At 45.0% G+C, this 17,930-nt stretch overlaps 1 protein-coding gene across 1 annotated transcript in view; it reads left to right on the plus strand.

Annotated features, from left to right (window-relative positions):
• Positions 1-17,024: 17,024 nt before the first annotated feature.
• Positions 17,025-17,930, plus strand: part of TECTB (tectorin beta) — a 241,620-nt gene continuing 240,714 nt past the window's right edge. The window contains exon 1 of the mRNA XM_069612212.1: positions 17,025-17,265. Coding sequence (XP_069468313.1) covers positions 17,149-17,265 — 117 coding nt within the window. The 5' untranslated portion in view covers positions 17,025-17,148. The remainder of the gene's footprint in view (positions 17,266-17,930) is intronic.

Below are 17,930 nucleotides of genomic sequence, written 5' to 3' on the forward strand. Positions count from 1 at the left end.
CCAGTACTGGCTGCTTGCACAGGGAAGCTATTACCTCCTGTTTTCTAGTTGGAATCTAGGGGTTTGGAGGCAGAAAGAGTTGGTTGTTCTGGTTGGTCGTGCAGGGGTCTTTCTTATTACTCTATCCCTAAGGTATGGGGGGGCTGCATTGTTCAGACATTTGAATGTTAGTGTGGCAATTTTGAAGGTGATCCTATCGCTAATTTTTAGCCAGTTGTATTTTCTGCGCTCATTCGAGATATGCTCTCTAGCTGGGAGGTTCAGGGCTGTTCTGAAGGCGTTGTTTTGTAGGGTTTGAAGTTTATTGATGATGTATTTATTTGTGCCTGCAAAAAGTGCATTGCAGTAATCCAGTTTTGAGAGGATTAGTGCATTGGCTAGGATAATGCAGCTAGCTGGTGAGAGGAAGGGTCTGCATGCTTTAATAAGTTTACCGGTATAGGCTGTGGATGAGGCCAGGGAGTTCACTTGTTTCCTTAGGGACAAAGTGGAGTCCAAACGAAAACCGAGGGTTTTCACCTCTTTGGCGACGGGGATTATATTGCCATCGATATTGAAGGAGTTGTAGTTGGAATCGAGTTTTTTTAGGTTGTTGGGTGAGCCTAGAATGAGGATCTCTGTTTTTTCATCATTCAGGCAGAGGCCATGGGTTGCCATCCATGCCTGAATGAGGGTGTACATTTTGTTTACTAAAGCTGTATCCGTAGTGAAATTGCTTGAAAGGGGGATGAGGATCTGGGTGTCGTCTGCATAATTTGTGTAGGTGACACCCAGTCTGTCCAATTTGTCGAATAGAGGTTTAGTAAAGATATTATACATTGTTGGCGAGACACAAGAGCCCTGTGGGACTCCACATGTTGTCTGGATAGGGTCTTCAGAGTCTAAGGTGGAGAAGACTTGCATGCTTTTGTTGTTGAGAAAGGATTGGATCCAGGCTATGGCTTCACTTGAGAAGTGGGCGGCTGACGCTAGGTGTTTGGAGAGTACTGCGTGGTCCACTAGGTCAAAAGCCACCGACAGATCAAGGAGGAGTAGCATTGCTGTGTTTCCTTTATCGTTGAGCTCGTCAATTTGGGCTTTGAGATCTATAAGGGCGGTCTCAGTGCTGTGTTGCGGTCTGAAGCCCGATTGACAAGTGCCGAGGAGTTGGTTGGTCTCCAGGTATTTTTGGATTTGGAGATAGGCCACTCTGTAAATTATCTTCAGGAAGAAAGGGACAGTAGTGATGGGCCTATAGTTGTTGGGGATGGAGGGGTCGAAGGTTTGTTTTTTAAGCAGGGGGAGAACCCAGGACTCTTTTAAGCTACTTGGGACGGTGCTAGGAGGCATTGATGAGTTTAGTGACGAAGGAGGCAAGGTCTCTAGCGGCATCCTTGATTATCTGGGCCAGGCAGTAATCGCCTTTGCAATTGGATGGTTTTAGTGAGGCAATGATTTTTTCAGTTTCATGAGTGGAAACTTTAGAGAATTTGAAGGGTGTTAGCCTAGGTCTGAGTGTGGGCGTGCTGGGAATTTCACTAAGAGGGAGCAAGGCTTTTTTATAGCAATTTTTGATTGTAGTGTTTTTACTTTATTTACGAGGGCATTTTGGATATTGGTAAACCATTGGTTGTCTTTGGGTACATCATCAGGTGGTGATATGGGGGATTCGAGTTCTCGCAAGATTGCAAATAGTTCCTTTGTATTGGAGCATGCTTTGGAAATTCGGTCGGTATAGACTTCTTTTTTAGCTTGGATGATTGCTTTCTTATAATTTGTAGCGCACAGTTTGAGTTTAAGTTTATTTTCAGCTGTAGGGGAGTGTTGCCATACAGTTTCAAGCTTCCTTTTGTCCAGTCTCAGTTCTTTTAGATGGGGGGTGAACCAAGTATTAAGGTGGGATTGTTGTTTACTTTTACAGTTTTTCAGTGGGGCGATGGTGTCCATGGCTATGACCATGGTGTCGTTGTATATTTTAACCATGGTGTCTGGGTCAGATTCAAATGGCAAGGCATTGATGGTTGGGTGGAGCAGGGGTAGGATATTGTCTGGTGTGATGTTTTTCTGGATCTAGTAGGAACAGATGGTGCCATTGTTTTTTCAATTCTGGGCATCTTGTTAAGTGTTAAGTAGAAATTGATGAGGAAGTGGTCAGTCCAAGGCTGGGGTGTAATTTTAGTGATAGTAGTAGGGCAGTTGGAAGTGGCTACCCAGCCTAGTATTCTCCCTTTGTCGTGGGTGGGGGTGAGGACTTTTTGAGTGAGGCCATGCCCTTCAAGCATGGTAGCGATGGCTTGCGCTTGTTTATCATTTGGGTCGTTAAGACCTAGGTTTAAGGTCGCCAAGGATCATTGTCTGGGATGACTTTTTTGTGTTGCCCGATAAGAGGCTGGATAATTCCTCTTCGAAAAGGCCTAAGAGCCCTGGTGGCCTGTAAATGAGATAAAAAGTTAGGGTTTTGGTTTGGGGATATCGGTAATTTAGCGGCCAGGAGTTCACAGGATTTTAGGGTGGGCAGTGTGTGTTGGTGAAGGACAACTAAGAGACTGGATGTGTCTGCTTTAAATGCTATCATATATTTGTAAGCATAATCCCGAAGAGTGTGTTGTGGCAGTAAGCATTCTGATTTGGTCAGAGGACTAAACGGCAATGTAAATTCATACTGGGATCTTTCGATCAGCACAGGATACAAACTCATCACATGACATTCTTTTTAAAAGTGCTCCATCTCAGTTCCATTCTCCAATGGAATCAGTTGCCAGATTATCCAAACTTTGCTCTTTTGGAAAAACATGGAGCACCAATTTTGTTGCTTAGATAAAGTAGAATGGAGCAAGCTGGTTTATCTACTATGTTAGTCCTGTAAAATGAAAAGAAAAGAAACACAGTAAACACATTGCTTTATATGTTATGAACAGTAGCGAATCAATTGGATTCATTTTTGCCCTAGTGCAAGTCCTTAATTTGTGGGGGTGTTTGCCAGAGCTCAGCCCTGGTGCTTATTTTGGAGCACCAGCACTTATTGTTTCAGTCTCACTTAAATTATGAAGTGGCGATAGTCAGTGCATCCACCAACCACAATGAGCAGGTTCAAGCTGTAATGTAACCCCAAATATGTCAACACTGTGGGGAGCACCTGCAGTGTCACGGGATTGATAGACAATATTTTGGCCTCGCACTTATTTGTTTACAAATCAAGCACTGCAATTTTATTTCGAAAATACGAATTGTGACAAAACGTGTTTGCTCCAAACCGTATTTAAGCTTTTGTTCAATTTTTAGCACGGGTGCACATTTTAGATATTCTGGCTCTAGGTGCGTTATAATATTTTGATTTAACTCCTTTCTTTACCCAACAATGAAGGGATTTACATCCAAACAAGCTTGAATATCATGATCATTTAGACAGGGATCATTATAAAAAGCCTACCCAGGATTTCTTTGTTATTGTTCAGTGTGTATATTGATATGAAACCTAAGAAAGCAAAAGATAACTATACATGGGACTGATGAAGTGTGAGAAAGGAAAAGAGATGGTTTGACTTGACTCGTTTGTAGGATACACTTTTCATTACATTCCTCATATTTGCACCTCTGACAACATGTGTTTCGCCATGTTATGAGCTTCATCGGGGTACTATACTGTGAACTGATAAATATATTAACTAAATTATAAACTAAATTTTAAACCAAATGATACGCTAAAAAAGGAAAATAGTTGTAGTATGGTTGGCAAATTAACAGAGAGCAATGCAAAGAAAGGGCCTCCTTATGAGATGCGGTAAGCCATATGATAGTTAAGTGGAATTTCATTGCCTTTACAGATGTAAATAAATGGCACTTTATGCAATTTTGTTAAGTGCTTTGGGTGGATGCAGTCAGTATTATCCAATTAAATTGATACTCATCTTATTGCTATGAAATGATACAATGTGGCCTAGTGCCGAGCCAGGGATCAAACTTACCTCAGGGCGAGCGGTCTAGGACCAGGACTACTTGTCCTTTATGTTAGTCGAATCTGGACCAAAGCTGAGAGCTAGTGCTTTAAATCAAAACAGTAATTGGAAAAGCAGTGTATTGCAATACGTTGGGAGCAGGGGAACGTTGTCATAATCTGTAAACGGCGAAGTATAGGCAATTGGAAAACAAGCGCTGTGATACCTCCGGGTCTGGGCGCAACCAACAAATGCAATGAATAAAAATAAAAGACGTACACCTTAAAAGGAATACAAAAAGTGGGTCCTTGGGCTCATTACGTGTGGTAGTAATGGGGAAAACATGTAGGATTGTAAATACACCTCCTATTTTGAAATAAAACCTAATTATGGGTAGGGATTTCAGGGGATATTTACTACAGGGGGTACTTACTAATTAATACATTGGGTAAATAACCGCACCAGTGCAGAACTATGAGGGTCATTTTACGTTGTTAAAGAAGGCAGTAACACAGGCATATGTGTGTTATGCTTGCCTAATACCTTAACTAACCATCCAAGGGATTTCTATTTTATTTTGCAACAAGCCGTGCCTGTCACACTTTTCTGCTCTGCCTCAAAACACTGCATTGGCAGCTGGGGAGCAGGTGTAAGTGGATCTAGGTCACCTGACCTAAGCCCCGCCCATCTGGTGCCTTCCTGGTTGCCGCTCTTTTTCACCACTTAGCAAGTCCTGCCCACCTGGTGCCTTCCTGCTTGCCGCTCTTTTCCCTACTTAAGGAGCCCTCCAGCATCTTTTCCTTTGCAGCTGGAGAGCAGGTGTAAGTGGATCTAGGTCACCTGGCCTAAGCCCCGCCCACCTAGTGCCTTCCTGCTTGGCGCTCTTTTCCCTACTTAAGGAGTCCTCCAGCCTCTTTTCCTTTGCAGCTGGGGGGCAGGTGTAAGTGGATCTAGGTCACCTGGCCTAAGCCCCACCCACCTGGTTCCTTCCTGGTTGCCACTTTTTCAACACTTATCAAGCCCCGCCCACCTGGTGCCTTCCTGCTTGCCACTCTTTTCCCTACTTAAGGAGTCCTCCAGCCTGTTTTCCTTTGCAACTGGGGAGCAGGTGTAAGTGTGTTACTACTGACTTTTGCAATTGTATTCGCTCTCCCCTCTTGCTTCTCCACTCTTTTTGACTGCTTACTCTCTGTTCTCTCCTTCCCTCCCCTCTCCCTTTTTCTATCTCCTCCCCTCCTCCCCTTACTTTCTTCTGTGCACTTACTCTATCTGAATTGTCCCTGGAGCTGGTATGATAGCAACCTTGTCTGTCGCTCCCCCATCCCCTTACTGTTCCCCGCCCCCTCCAGCACTATCTGAAATGCTGTCAGGCCTAGAACAATAGTCACTTGTTTTGTTCCTCCCCTCCCTTTCTGCACCCCTCTCACTCACCTTTTGTTTTTCTCCGACTCTACCAGAAATGTCGTCAGGCCTAGTACGGTAGTCACATGTCTGTTTCCATTTTCTTCCCACTCTCCCCCTCCCTTCTTTATCTATGTCTTAGTTCTTGCACTATCTGAAATGTCGTCAGGCCGAGTACGATAGTTAATTTCACATCCTTACTGTTCATGGCCTGTAAGAATGTTGTTGTATTTTCCCTTGTTCCCTCCCTTACCTTGAAGCGCTTAGAAACACATTGGGCCTCATTACACGGATGGCGGTAAGGATTTACCGGTACCGGTATTTTACCGGTACCGGTAAATCCTTACTGCCTTACTACGAGGTCCCTTTGTGGGTTGGGGAATTTAACGCCTGCTTTTTGCAGGCGTTAAAAACCAACCCGCAAAGGGACCCAGGAGCTAATTACGGTACCGCAATTTGCGGTACCGTAATTAGCGTCTTCCCCATTCCCATTATGCCCTATGGGGCAAAAATGGGGATGGGGAAGGGCAATGGTGGAAGGGGGAATTACCGCCCCGCCAACCTTGGAATGGGGCGGTAATTCCCCTTTCCGCCAAGGCGGTGCCGGTATTTTACCGGGATGAACCATGGCGCTAATAGCGCCATGGTTCTCCGCCATCCGTGTAATGAGGCCCATTGTGTATAGGCGCTATATAAGTAAACGATCATATCATATGATATCATACCAGCTTGCATTTTAATAATGCCATTAAAACATTGGATTCCTATAAAATCTGAATGCCATCCGAATCCATTACAAGTGCCTCCTGCATTTGTTTATTGCGGGAGCCCTTATACTTTTGCTCAGACGTAGTGGAAAAAGTAAGGAGTAAGGGCGATTTTGCCAGTGTTTCACACTTTACTTTACCACTGCGTGATAGAGAGGCTAGACATTGCGCATAGGGTGAATGCAGACGGACGTGGACCACTCCTTGGAATTTGGGACTTGAGTAAAAATGACCCCCTTTCTATGTATGGGTTGAAATCCAGTGCATCAATTGTTTCCACATTATCTTAACCTCATCCATACCTACTAACCCTCAGAATCATGGGAAACTATCAAAACACAGAGGTAATTCACCCTAGCACCATTCCCCATTGCTACCCCAATGAAAGCAGAAATGCTTGTTTTCATCCTAAATTTACAAGACAGCTTGAGGGGTCCTTCTCCCAAGGCGGCTGTCTCACTTAATCCTCTGAGACAACCTATCACACAGGAACTCACTACTCAACACTTTCCATTCTCTCTGAAGTCATGAAACATGGCCTCCATCTTCAGCCTAACGAGTATTCCAACACACCAGAAACCCTCTAACTCGTCTGTCTTCATAGGCGTTATGCCTGAAGCGAGGTCCATCTTCAAAATGCAGTCAAGGGCCAAACCTTTGTTGAAGACATCAACCCCAACTCAACATATCACAGAACTTTCTTTATGGCTGCAATGACATCAGTTCTCTCTGACATCCTGTTGCAACGCCTTTCCGAAGATCTGTGAGTATGGTAGGGGTTGATGGATGGCAGCGATTGTTTCAAACTCAATCACCTGCAAAGAACTTCCTTGTCTTCCATCTGAGCCATTTGTACACCTGCTCGTAAAATATAATAAACGAGTGAGCTACATCCTTGATCTGTGTGATTGTCTGCAATCAGCTCTAAAAAACACTTCAATCCTTCCAAGGTAATTTATTGACCTGGGTCCAATGTATGCAGTCCATCTTGAAGTGCGCCTTCAATAATTGAGACAATGACCCTCTCAACACATTTCTGTTATGATTAGTCAATGACCTGGACAGATTGGATTTATTTCAATTGGTTGACAGCCACGCAAGTCACTGGTTACCATACTCGTCTATTACATTTCCTACTTTCACAGAAGTACCAGCTCCACTCTGAGTCTGACCACGTTGTAGTGAAAAGGGGATAAGAGCACCCAGCCATCTGTGCTTCAATCAGTGTTTCTTTTACATTTTTGGTTATACTGATTTTAACAGGGTGTGACATCCCCTTTGCTGTTTTTATATAGCATTCCCCACCTCAGATCCACCCAGGAACTCTACACTAACACTAATACCATTGCTGTTATTGTTTTGGCATTTTCATGATGAATTACACACATTTCACAGAAATCATCATAAATCCACAATGGCCCTCTCATGGACAAAAACATCAACACGATAATGAATAGGGATCTTCTGCAGGATTTACCAGCTGGCATTCTGTTTATTTCCTGCAGACTATATGACATTGTTGCATAAATTCACCCACAACAACTGCACTTCACATGGTTGCACCTTTCACTAAATGGAAATCCCAACCAACCAAATTCTTTGTAAATAGTTTTCAATTGAACACCACCTCCTGAAACAAAGAGACTGAGCACCAGATGATGGTGGAAACATATCAAACAATTGCTCCGAAATACTAATTTCATAAAACTCACCTTAATGATCTGTAAGGCAATTCACAAATCACAAATTGAAATAAACAGGTCACCACCTCCAGCCAATGATGTTAAATGCACATTACAGAATCAACCTCACCTAATAAATAGCAAAAAGTCTCACAAAATGCTACCTGAATTCTTTGAAAAATGCCATGAAATGCAGACACTGATCTGGGCTACAGAAGCTAGTTCAAGGTGTAAAAAACTATCTATGAAGCGCGGACCGTTGACTATAAAGCATTCGTTTCCAAGATTGCAATCATATGGCATCATGCTGTTAGCACAGAAATGGAAAATCAGAACAACAGGACATGCTAGAATAAAATAAGAATAATGGGCATTCCAGAGAGTATGAAAGGAAACAATGCATACATGTGTCTTAACTCCTTTATACAAACAAACCTACATATTAAATGATATAACCATGTAAAATTCATATACAATTACATCACATAGCTTCTTTGCATCAAATAATACAAGGTAACACTGATTTGTTTTGAACTATTATAAAGCAGCAATTCAACACCAAATGGCAACCTGTCTCAGAGATGTAAATAAGGTGGAAATGCTGGGACTAAATGTCTGCCTGATCCTCATACAGCCAAGGATAGAAAAGGACATATTGACACCTCTGCGTCAGGAAGGAGCCGCTAATGAAGGCAGTAAACAAGGTGGCTGTCACCATCTGTCTATAGCCAACAGTGGGAATATGCATATCTTTTCATTGCCTCAAACGCTTAACCCATAGCCCTGGGAGTATGAATGTAAAAGACTTGTTTCAAAACATTTTGTGGACGTTCCCATAAAATCATGGTGAGCTTAAAGGTCACTAAAGGGGAAGACCCATAAGACTAGGTATGTTTTTCAATCCTGATGTCTGAGTGTATGCCTTGTCCTTCCCCCATAGTTATTTTGTGGATCGACTAAGTTAATAGAAAAAGATATTGTTTTGACAAAAGTACCAGCCTCCACTGAAATTGTCATATCAAATGCAGATGATAATTTATTTGCTTTTTTTGTACATGAGATGTAATCATCCTTTAATTGAAACCCTTTGTGCTGTAAATTGAAGGTAAGGATATACATTTGAGGTCAGAAATACAGCAGTAAAAATAGTGAAGTGTTGTGAAAATGAGGGTATGTTTATTCTTCCAACAGATTTCAATTAAAACCAGCTGCACCTGTCATACCCTATGCCAATATGGCTCTTGCACTGTCCCTCTTTATGTGCTCTCTTACTCTCTCTGTCTTTCTCTTTCTCTCTCGTTCGCTCTCTTTATCATTCTATGTCTGACACGATGTCTTTGTCTCTCTCTCTCTCTGTATCTCTTTCTGTCTCTCTCTGTCTCTGTCACCCTGTCTCTTTCGACCCCTCCTTCTCTTTCACTCTCTCTCTCTCTCTCTCTCTTGTGCTCGTGGGAGTCATATTGTCACGTGTATGTTTGTTAGTGCCACCCCAGCCATTGCTGATAGTGTGGTGACTAGAGAATAACACACAGATATCTTGAAAGGGGGAAGTAGTATTTTGTATTGTTAAATGTATCACATGAGCAAAAATGACGAAGACATTCCACGACATGTGGAATGACCGGTATAAAGAGACTTACTTTGTCATTTGAAGTTTCCTGGGGAGATGCCACAATCACATTTAGGGAGCATTGTCTGTACGGGGGACTTGGGCTACAAGGATAGAATTTGTTGGTGGTGCTATGGTTCTGATCTTTGGTTAGTGTATAGTGCAACCCTTTCAAAGAAGGAAGAACATTCTGAGCGACAAAATGGTGTTTTTTCTCAACGAAAGAAGCAATTATAAAAAAAAGAAATTATTTAATTGTAGTAATATTGTAAAATGGCTTCCTTTAAAATTTTACAATGATAATATCCAATAATTATTTACAGTATATAAGGCAGGCATATCAACATGGTTAGGCTTGTCTTAACGACTAACCATTCAGTCTGGTACATTCCTATTGCACTTTTCGAAATATCCACTTTCACCAGGCATTGCACAGGTGAGTTGGCTCTGGTCAGGACCCTCCTGGGTCCTGTCATTGTGTTGTGGAGCCTTGTGTGCCCCACTGGGCTCGGCGTCCACGTTGTTCTCCCCCTGCTCCCTTCCATATTTCCTTCTGCCTACCCTCCCTCCTCCTGCCTCCCAGCCCGCCCCATCGCCTGATAGGCTTATCTCTGGTCTTAAGTGGCCTTCCCTAGACAGCCCTCTGCCTGGCAGCCCCTGCAGCTAAGGGCCCCAAGGCAAAGGGCGGCTCCTACAGAGACGGCTCCAGCTAGTGTCAGCAGGGGAAGCCAGTGGCCATCCATCAACCAGCAGCGACTAAGTAAGGTAGGAGTGGCCCAGGTTAGGAATAGAGCCTTCACTCTATCCTGAAAACTTGACCACATGGCAGACTCTCAGACTTAGGTGTGTTTTTCTCTGGTATTTAAATACACTCTGAAAGTATTTAAATTGAATTGTGAAACCTAGCCTTTTCCCCACTATACAGGACTCTTACACCTAGGTGTGTTTTTATTTAATTGCATTGTGAAACTATTTACACTGCATTGTGAAACCTAGACCTTTTACCCACTATACAGGACTCTTAGACGTAGGTGTGTTTTTATTTAATTGCATTGTGAAAGTATTTAAATTGCATTGTGAAACTTAGGCCTTTCCCCCACTATACAGGACTCCTAGACCTAGGTGTGTTTTTATTTAATTGCATTGTGAAAGTATTTAAATTGCATTGTGAAACCTAGGCCTTCCCCCCCCCCACTATATAGGACTCTTAGTCCTAAGTGTGCTTTCTCTGTTGTTAAACTACATTGTGAAATTAGTGCTGTTTTTGGTTTTTGCTTTCTTAGCAAAGCATTCACTTAGCAAACTGTTCTACTACTATCCAAGCCCTTGTCATTTTGGTTCCATTGTCTACTATTGCCTCGTCTCTCCCTGTCTCCTCTGCTTGTGCCCCTCCCTGCGTCTTTCCCTAGTGTTCTCCCTGCCCCTACCACCCCTTTTATCCCCCTTTCCTCTTCTCTCCTCTCCCCACCTACTCTATGGTGCTCTCTGTCTCTCCTATCTTTTCTAACTGTTTCTCTATCGATTATCCTGCTCTCCTCTCTAAATCTGGTAGGAAGAAGTTTGAAAAGGGCATCCTGGTCTCCAACCCAGGCCTCCCTAGGCCTCCCTATCATGGACACCTATACCAGTGCCTCCTCCAAGGAAACTCTCACTGACATCCTCTTTGTCGTTCCCTTGCCAGACCTATGGACTCTTCACATGGTCTCTGTGCTTTCTCCTTTTTCTTCCTCTCCCATTAATGGTGGCACCCAATGGGAGGCCTTCCTGCCCACCTTCGACTCCTCTAAGGTCATCATTAATATTTACCTGTATGGTACCGTCTTGGTACAAGGCCCTCAGGCCAATCGTCTCCTCTTTGATAGACGCTTCCTGCACCTCATCAATTTCCTTCCTTCTCCTGCTGTCCCCTCTCTTCCCTCCACGGCTTCCTTGCTTCCCCCTGCTGTTTCCTCCTTGGCTACCTTGGCCCTTTCCTCCTTCCTCTTCTGCCCCCCCCTCAGCCTTCTTCTACACCTCTGCAGGGCACCTGTTATTTGAACCCATCCCCGGAAATCTTTTAAGGAGTGCAACCTTCTCCATATTGCCACTCTAAATTCTCGCTAAGCTGTCAAACACTCTTCTGACATCTGCTGCCTCCTTGAAGAACTTGACCTTGATTTACTCGGTCTCACCGAGACATGGTTCACGGCCAGCTCTGTCATGAGTTTTGACACTCTCCTCCCTGATGGCTACAAGATCCTCTCTGCACCCAAGTCCAACCGTTCCAGAGTGTGTGTAGCCCTGATTTCCCCAAGTGGATTCCTGCCTCTGTCATTCCTATGCAGGCCTACTCCGCTTTCGAATGCTCTGCCTGAAGGCTCTCTCTCTCTCTCCTAGCAATTCCCTTACTGTGACTACCATCTAGTCTACAGTCTCGGGAGGATAGGTCAGGGGCAACGTGCTCGCCTTGGAAGCAAGACGACACAGAGCAACACAGGTTCGATCCCCGGTCCGCGCTTAGAAACCTCTGGGTATTAAGCGTGTTATAAATGACCAATTACAATTACTACAGAATTACTGTCAGGAGAGCTCCTTAGCATGGATGCCAAACTAGGTTTTCACAATCTTGGCTGGTCCTATTAGTTCAAGACATTTCCAAGAACTGATATACACTAGCAAAGCAGTGCTTTGAGCGGTAAGGGGTGTTTAGCCATCCAGGAGAAACTGGAGAGATATACTACGGCACGTTCATTGAGATCTTTAAACGCAGAATTGCTGCAAATACCTAAATATAGGAAAGAACATCTGGGTGGCCGTGCCTTTTCGGTGGCAGGGCCCAGGCTCTGGAATTCGTTGCCTCTGGGGTTGAGGAACATTGAGGATTTTCTTTTCTTCAAACAAAACCTCAAAATGTTTCTTTTCACTTAGCTCCCCTTAGCTCTTGGCGCACTTTCGTGTGTTGCTCCGGATGCTGGATGTCTGAGCACCATGATGCCTTTGGTGGAAGAGCGCTATACAAATAGCTGATCGATTGATTGATTGAAAGCCCCTTTGTTCTTGCAGAGGAATGAAATGAGTACCTCAAGAAAGCTCTCAATGCTCTATGACAGCCCCATTAGGAGGAGATTGCTCATCCATTATTAATCTTCTATGTCTGAACATTTGGCGGCCGGCTTCTTGACTCTGAGCTGCAACGCCTCTATGTATCCTGGGTCCTCTTGTGTTGAGACCCTCTGTTTGGCTTCTGCTGTGCAGCCTCTCAGTTTACCTATGTGATGTTGCATCTGTGTCTTTGATATGGCTATATTGTATGTTGTATAGCTATGTGATTGTTACCGTCCTATATAGGCTTCTTCAATAATATGTTGGGGAGGATATGGCACCCCATCTTGACAGGATCTGTGAAATGCACCATGAGTTTACCAGGCATCTGTGCTTCACTCCCAAAGCTGCATGTTATGGTACTGCTTTTGTCCACTGTAGCCACTCATCCACTTTCTTATTGACCATCGGTTAGTAATGTAGATGCCAATATGGCTTTGGTCCACGACTATTTAATTACAATTAATTCGTAGCAGATACGCTCACACAGTAGCAAAACAATGTTGCTGCTTCTCCTATAAATAAGTTATATGCTATTGGAGAGGAGGGGAGACATAATCTCCATATTTTGTAATGAGATTGTGGACTATGTAGGAACATTGCATTGTGAAGTGGTGTGCCCATCAAACGTGGCACTATCATGCCACCCACTTTAGTGCTTCTTTAGCTAGCTCTTCTTCTACATTCCCAAGAACCCTCAGCAGCAGGAGACGCATTTTCCAGTCTCCCTGCTTTCAAGCATAGACTGGATAAAAAACAAACAAAGGTTGAGGTAATTCGCATACCATGAGAGGCAGGTGCTCATGTATTTTCAATAGTGGCCCATAGTGTTGAAGCATAAGATTAAATCTCAACTAATGCCATATGAAGCAGGTATTCGTATCCATGTGTACCACCTCCTACCCCTGATGCCCCGTTGTCTCCCTGTGTACCCCCTCCCACCCCCGATGCCCTGTTGTTTCCCTGTGTACTCCCCTACCCCCTGCCACCCCTGATGCCCCGTTGTCTCCCTGTGTACCCCCTCCCACCCCGATGCCCTGTTGTTTCGCTGTGTACCCCCTACCCCCCTCCCACCCCTGATGCCCCGTTGTCTCTCTGTGTACCCCCCTCCCACCCCAGATGCCCCGTTTTCACTCTGTGTACCTCCACCCCCCTGTGATTCCAGATGAAGTCCCTTTTTCCATCTGTGTTGTACCCGATTACCCCTGTGTCCATCTGTGTCCCCCCTATGCCCCTTTATCCATCCATGTGCCCCCTTGTGTCCACCTGGTTGCCCCCACCGGCTCCATCATCCTGTTCCGCTCCATCATCCTCGTCCTTCTTCCTTCCTGCTCTATCATCCTGTTCCTCTCCCTCCTAAGTCTTCTTCCTTCCTGCTCTATCATCCTGTTGCCTCTCCCTCCCCCTTCTTCTTCTCCCTCTCCACCCTCACCTACCCTCCCCTCCATCCCTCCTTCTGTCAATCTCCGGCACTACCCCAATTGCCGTCAGGCATAGTAATTGCAGTTACCTGCCTTCTGCAGCCATCTTCCCTTCCTTTTCCCCTTTTCCTTTTATTCTTTGCACTTACTCTTGTCACCGGCCCTTGACTTCTGACAAAAGCTTGTCTGTTTCCCCTCTCCTCCTTCTTATCTTCTAACCCCCTTTTTTCCTCCCTCATCACTCCCTTTTTGTTCCATGCACTTGTACTATCGGTTATGATTTGATAGTTATTTCTGACCTTCTGATTTGTTTCAAGGACCTGTAAGAATGTAATTGTATCGTCCCATGTTCCCTCCCCCCTTGAAGCCCTTTGAAACTCTTTGTGTATAGGCGCTATACAAATAAACAATCAATCAATCAATCAATCAATCAGGATTGACCCAGTAGTCTAGTGCCAACAAAAACTGCTCAATCTCAGAATTTCTGTTTCCTCCCTTCTCCATTTAGTCCATAATCTGAGAACCAATCAGATGGTTGCTGCAGATGTTGCTTCCTGCCAGCGGTGTCCCTTGTGAAAGGACAACCCCGACAGAGCAATGCTCAATGGAGGCATTCCTCTGCAAAGGGGGCCCCATGAATGGGTAAAACATAAAAGGAAAGGCAAGAGGATGGACGGGGATGAGGAGGGATGGGGATGAGGGAGGGGGGAGGGAACGGCAATGCATCATGGGCTCCAGGAGCTGGAAATGGGAGAGGGCGGGACGCAGAAAGGGGGGGCGCTGTGTCATGTTCCGCTGAATCATGCCCTCCAATACGGTATAGCGACGATGGCTGTCTAATTTGGATGGAATGCTAGGGGTGGAATGGGAGGGGCTGTTAATTTTGGTGGCTGGGGGTTATTAACTTTGGTTGCTGGATGATCACGAGTTAGCATGAATATGCATAGCACCAATTGGTGTTGAACATATCAGTACTAACAGTGCAGAAGTTGGAGGATGTTAATTTGGTTCCATGCCACTTCACCGATTGTACTTTACCACAAAGTAATTACTTCGACATTTTTGATCGATTTCTTTATTTTTTATTTGTTTGTTTGTTTGTTTCTTTATTTTGCAGGTGGGTCCCCTCCTGGGTGCCCAATCCCCATGCCGCGCCTTCCCCTTCATTACTGCCCCTACTCCAAACCCTCCGGCCCCCTTTTCACCCCATACCCACAAATACCTATATTTCTTTCGTGACATTTCGGAGTAATTACTTTGTGGTAAAATACCACAAAGTATTTACTGTCCGCGAAACAGCCGGATACCCGTTAATTTCCCCAAATGACCTCTTAATTTGGTGGGTACCGGCTGAGCAACTCTCACTGCCCCTTCATGACTATGCCCTCCCAGTTCTTCCATATTTGCCTGAAATGTAAACTCCTCCATCTTCCTGATAAAGGAATCTACAGGAAAGGTTTCAGACGAGCCGCCTAGAGGAATCCATGTTCTAATCAGGAGGAGTTACTTTGCCAAGCTGATGCTTCTCTGTTATCGAGGTTCCCTCTGCACTATGATTCCAAAGAGCCTCTGAGCTCTCAGAGAGATGGACCCTTTTGCTAGAGGGTTAATCACTCGCATCTTTATTAAACATTTACCCTATTTCATTTGATTCGATCTTTGGTTTACAGGGCCAGGGTTTCGAAGACTTTGGATGAATATCATCCAAATAAATGAAAATGTTTGCACATGCGCATCTTAACACATCTTGCTGTCATGTTTATTGCCTCTGGGAAGCATTGCATTATTTCATAGCTGCTACTGGTGTTAAGATAGCTCAGCGGGTTAAGTGCTCACCTCAGCGGTTTTTGTGTATCCACTACTTTTCCAATGTTTACATACTAACTACCGTTAAGTAGGGTAATATTAAGCCCTCTTGGATGAGTGGTTGGGAGGATTCTGGATTCTGGCATTAAGCTCTGCATACAAATGTGAACTCTTTAATGTTCTGTCATAGAGGAGGAGGATAACTGAAAACTAGCCCACAGGAAGAAGTCCAGACCACATTTCTGGGAAAACTTTATTTTTGATTTGTTAGCAAGTGGTCGAATCTCATTGGACTTTATTGGTGAGATGAATATTAAGGAATTTATTGCGTGGTAAATATGGACTTTGTGGGTCAATGCACGCGCAAACCCCCTCTGGAATCGACTGTATGGGACTTTTTTATACTTTGCAGGGACTCCGCACAGGCTCAGGATGTCTCTGCGAGTGGCCTAGTGCCTTGCGTTAGACTCCACGCATAATAAGGAAGAACAAGGAAAAATGTGGGCATTACGAGGACTGTCCACAGGCAGTCCATCTCACACCCACAAGTGCGCACAACCAAGCATATTCATGGAACTGACCGCTTAACCTCTCATCGGGGAAATGCCCGTGCAAAGCTCTCGTTCCATCCGCCACCCAAAGGCAGGTGTACAATCACTTGCGCATAGGAATAATCGCGCAGAGGTGAGATCACATGTTGAATTTAGGGGTGCATACATGCAGATGGGGCTCCGATCTAACTTAGGGGTGCACACACGCAGTGTAGGGGGGTGCAGGAAGGGCTTACGGGGGTTCACCCCCAGATTGACCAGAGTTTTACCAGAGTTACAGAAAATGGTACGCATGTTGTCTGATTGCCAGTGACAGTTACGGGAGACCCTGTGCAGTGTTGCTGAGGTGCTGGCCTGGTTGCTATGGACCCCACGCAATGTTACCAGGGTGCATAAATTGGCGCCCGAGGAGCCTGTAGAGGTAGGTGTATATGGCTGAATTTGCTTTGAGTTAGGGCGTGTCGGGGCGTTCAACCCACAACTGGCGTATAGGCTTACTTTGCGGGATCAATACCATGAATATGCAGAGCGTGCAGACAAACGTATGCGCGCAGGCTCCCACAGAGTCATTCTCGGCATGCAGGCGTTGCAGGATCTAGGTACATTGTTCTATGAATTGAGCCCTTGGGGCCTGATTTATGGAATCATTTGTGGGCTGAATAGCGACTTTGCGCGCCATTCAGCGCGCAAAACCCCCTTTGGCGACTCATGTAATCAACTTTGCTGGTCTTTCCAGGGATCTTGCAGGGACTTTGCGTAGGTCCTTCATGTCTCTGCGAGCAGCCGAGCAGCCGAGCAGCAGAGCGCCTTGCATGAGACTCCTTGCAAAGTGTGGCAGGGGCCTACGCAAGGGAATAAATAGGGGGCGGAACATGCATATTCCCTATTCTGGGGAAGAACAAGGAATAACGTGGGCATGTCGAGGGACGGCCTGCATGAGGAGATCGCACAGCCAGCAATGTGCAAATTCAATCGTATTTATGGATCTGACCGTGCAACATCGCGTCGGGGAACCCTGAATCAATGTGCAAAGGTAAGGCACAAAGGGGATTTAAGGGTGCATGCACGCAGTTGGTGTGCTGATTGCGTTTAGGGTTGCGCATGTGCAGATTTAATGCAGATTAGCGGGGGAAAGTTTGATTTACAGGGGTTCGCATGCAAATTTACTGGGGTATGTCTTGAGTTCGGGATTTATGTATGCATTCTGTCGGCGTGCTCTGAAGGGTTGTAGGGAACCCTACGCAGTGTGATGCCTTGGTTTCAGGGGGACGCCACACAGTATTGGTGGGTGCATGACTTGGCAGACGAGGAGTGCGCAAAGGTTGGTAAATGTGGCTGGATTTGCTTTGCGTGTGGCCGTATCATGGGAGTTCCAGTCGCTACTTGCGCATAGGGTTACTTTGCGGACACAATTCCATGAATAAGCGGAGAGCGTAAAAAAAAAAACTCTGTGCGCAGGGGCGCGCAATGTCATTTTCGGCGCAGGGGACTTCGTGGGATTCATTTGCATTTTCCATAAATCAGGCCCTTAGTGTTAGACACTGCAAGCCTAGAGAATTAAGTGAATGGGTACTAACTGGAATCGTGTTGGAGCACTTCTGTACTTTTTGCAGTCAAAGCGTGCCTTTTCATTCTATATACATAATTTTCTTAGGGTGCCTGAATATTGGAAACTGAATGTGTGCACAGACACCCTAA

This window comes from Ambystoma mexicanum, chromosome 8 (assembly GCF_040938575.1).
Source record: "Ambystoma mexicanum isolate Mex_15411 chromosome 8, UKY_AmexF1_1, whole genome shotgun sequence".
NCBI lineage: Eukaryota > Metazoa > Chordata > Amphibia > Caudata > Ambystomatidae > Ambystoma > Ambystoma mexicanum.